Here is a 2,500-nt window from a genome sequence, read left to right as displayed (position 1 = left end):
AGCCACCTGGAGGAGGAACAAGGGGGTTGAATGATGGAACAATGTTGTCATATAAACCCCCTGACACGTCAGTTTCTTTCTCAACACTTTTGCTCCTACTCCTGCTTCTCGTCTTACTCCTGCTCCTCCGGATGTCAGTCTGTGGACCAGTAATGGTCCAGAGATCATCACCTTCCCCAATCATATCTCCATCTTTGGAACTATTCCTTGCATCATGAATCATCTCTCGCTCAGGCACTCTCTCATCTGACGACTTCCCATCTTGACTTCTGTGAGAATGTCTTCTGTTACTCCTCTTCTTACTTTCCTTTCCTTCCCTTTCATCATCAGAATCATGTCTGCTAGACTTCTTCTTGCTCTTCTTCTTCTTGGATTTTTTCTGCTTACCCTCAAATTCAGTTCCTAATTCATCTGGCAAGCCCTGGCCGTCTCCTTCTTGATCAACCTCCCCTTCCTGTTGTTGTTCTTGTGGAGGGACTGGATCTTCTTCCATATTGTCTTTAGCTTTGCTAATGCCATTTTCATCCAAGTGAGTCTCTGGCTCAGGAGAAGGCTCCATTCTCAAAGACTCTTCTCGGTTTTCCTTATCTGAGTCAGCTCCTCCATTTTCCATAATCCCATCAGCACTCTTTGGCCGTAGTGGGCTGACTGGTGGAGTGGATGTGGATGACACATTTTCAGTGATCTTAGGCTCCAAGGGACTTGCAGGGGCAGCAGGACTTCTTGGGGGTGTTGGTGTATTGAGTTTAGGAAGCATGTAAGGTGGGATGGAACACAAAGGTTCTGTTGCACCTGATTGACGGTCCAATTTTTTGTCTGTTATGAACCTGTAAAGAAACAATAAAAATTGTTGAAAGCAAGAACTGAAATAGTAGCTGTGCACTTACACTAAATAACATTTATGATATAATATGTATTATCAACACTACTGATATGGCTCATTGCTTAACCCTTTGCCGATGGGCATGGCAAGTACGTACATGCCATGCCCACTGTGAGTTTACTAGTTTAATTGTTTTTACCAATAGATGGCTACACTTGTACTAAGACACCAATGAGCCAATTACGAGTACTGCCTGTCTCGCCCGTTTACCCTTTTCCATGATTTACGAAAATATTTTACGTTATCTTATTTTGCTGCTACTAATGTTCATTACATTATATTAAAAATAATGTTTATAATAAAAATAACACCATCGATATTCATAGCACTAGTAAAAAATACATTTTTCCCGCCAATTCAAGGAAAGGTGAAATCAGGTAAGGTCACAAGGTCTACTAATTGACTCCTTTGTGGTTAAGCACTAGCAAAGCCATCTATCTATGTGCAGAGACATTTCATAAAAGTATAAAAAATGAGCACAGCATTTTCCCCATTTTTTATTCATTCTCCCCAATGGCAATGGGTTAATAACAAAAATGTAAAAGCAGTTCTTTGAGAAATCAATTGAAATAAATCATCAAATACAGCAACAAAGAATGAGTTATGGTATAAAAATAAAAGTGTATATCATCATTTCAAATACATACTATGAAATACATTACTTGAGGAAAAATAAGAAATAAAATAAAAACATACCATCCATTCTGATAATGTAAGGCTTTCACTCGAAGGTAACGATTGGGAATGAGTGTGTCTGGACCAACACCCTCTTTCTGGCATGAAGGACACTCATGTTCTTCTGATTCCAGGAGATGGTTACGGATACCTGGGAAATTGGATAGTGGATAGTTATATAATGAACAAAAATTTCCATTAGTATAAATTCACAGAACTATTCAAATCTCTGCCCTACCTACATCAACCAGTTCTACTTACAGTCATCACAGAATGCATTAGCACAGCAAGGGATTAAGACAGCATCCCTCAAGACCTCCTTGCATATATTGCAAAGGATTTCTGGCGGCGGTGGAGGTCGGTTGGTGGGAGGCATCATCTGTTCTGTGTTTTCTGTACTGTTGTCCCTGTGGAGAAAATGCAAAACAAATAGGTTAGTAGAGTCTTGTACTGCTTTTGATTATCTCATATTTCCCTCTTTTTTTCTAAAAAGAAAAAAAAAAAAAAAATCTGGAAATATCCATACCAAACTTTCAAACCATATGCTATTCTCCACTTGTAAAACTCATTAGCATAATTACATTTTAATTAATGATTCCTCAAAAGACAAACTAATTCTATTCTCCAATTCTAACTGTAAACCATAATAACATTTATATCATTCATCCAATCATTTAATACATTACCATTACCATTACTTGCATAACACAACATAAGGTTACTTACATATCCATGAGGCGCACAAATTTCCCTGAAGCATTGATCATTACACCAGGTGCGTTAGGGTCATTAACCTCAACCAGGAATTTGGACGGAATGCCAGTACTCTTCCGCAAGTCTTGCTGTTATATGAAATAAAAACAGGTAAGAATACTTGAACACATGGAAAATTACTACTTCAAATCTCAATACTTGAATCTGAAACTCCCATCTTTGTATTTA

General features: G+C 38.2%; 1 protein-coding gene across 3 annotated transcripts in view; it reads right to left on the bottom strand.

The window, feature by feature from the left end:
* LOC125036529 (serine/arginine repetitive matrix protein 2-like) overlaps positions 1-2,500 on the bottom strand; it is a 52,235-nt gene that overhangs the window by 7,534 nt on the left and 42,201 nt on the right. For all 3 annotated transcript variants that reach the window (XM_047629191.1, XM_047629192.1, XM_047629194.1), the window contains exons 8-11: positions 2,285-2,400; positions 1,820-1,965; positions 1,580-1,709; positions 1-827 (exon numbers count right to left, since the gene is read on the bottom strand). The exon at positions 1-827 is cut by the window's left edge and continues 63 nt beyond it. In XM_047629191.1, the coding sequence (XP_047485147.1) occupies positions 1-827; positions 1,580-1,709; positions 1,820-1,965; positions 2,285-2,400 (1,219 nt within the window). The remainder of the gene's footprint in view (positions 828-1,579; positions 1,710-1,819; positions 1,966-2,284; positions 2,401-2,500) is intronic.

Source organism: Penaeus chinensis, chromosome 21, assembly GCF_019202785.1.
Source record: "Penaeus chinensis breed Huanghai No. 1 chromosome 21, ASM1920278v2, whole genome shotgun sequence".
NCBI lineage: Eukaryota > Metazoa > Arthropoda > Malacostraca > Decapoda > Penaeidae > Penaeus > Penaeus chinensis.
The sequence above is the reverse complement of the archived record's forward strand: the minus strand, read 5'-3'. Positions and strand labels throughout refer to the sequence as shown.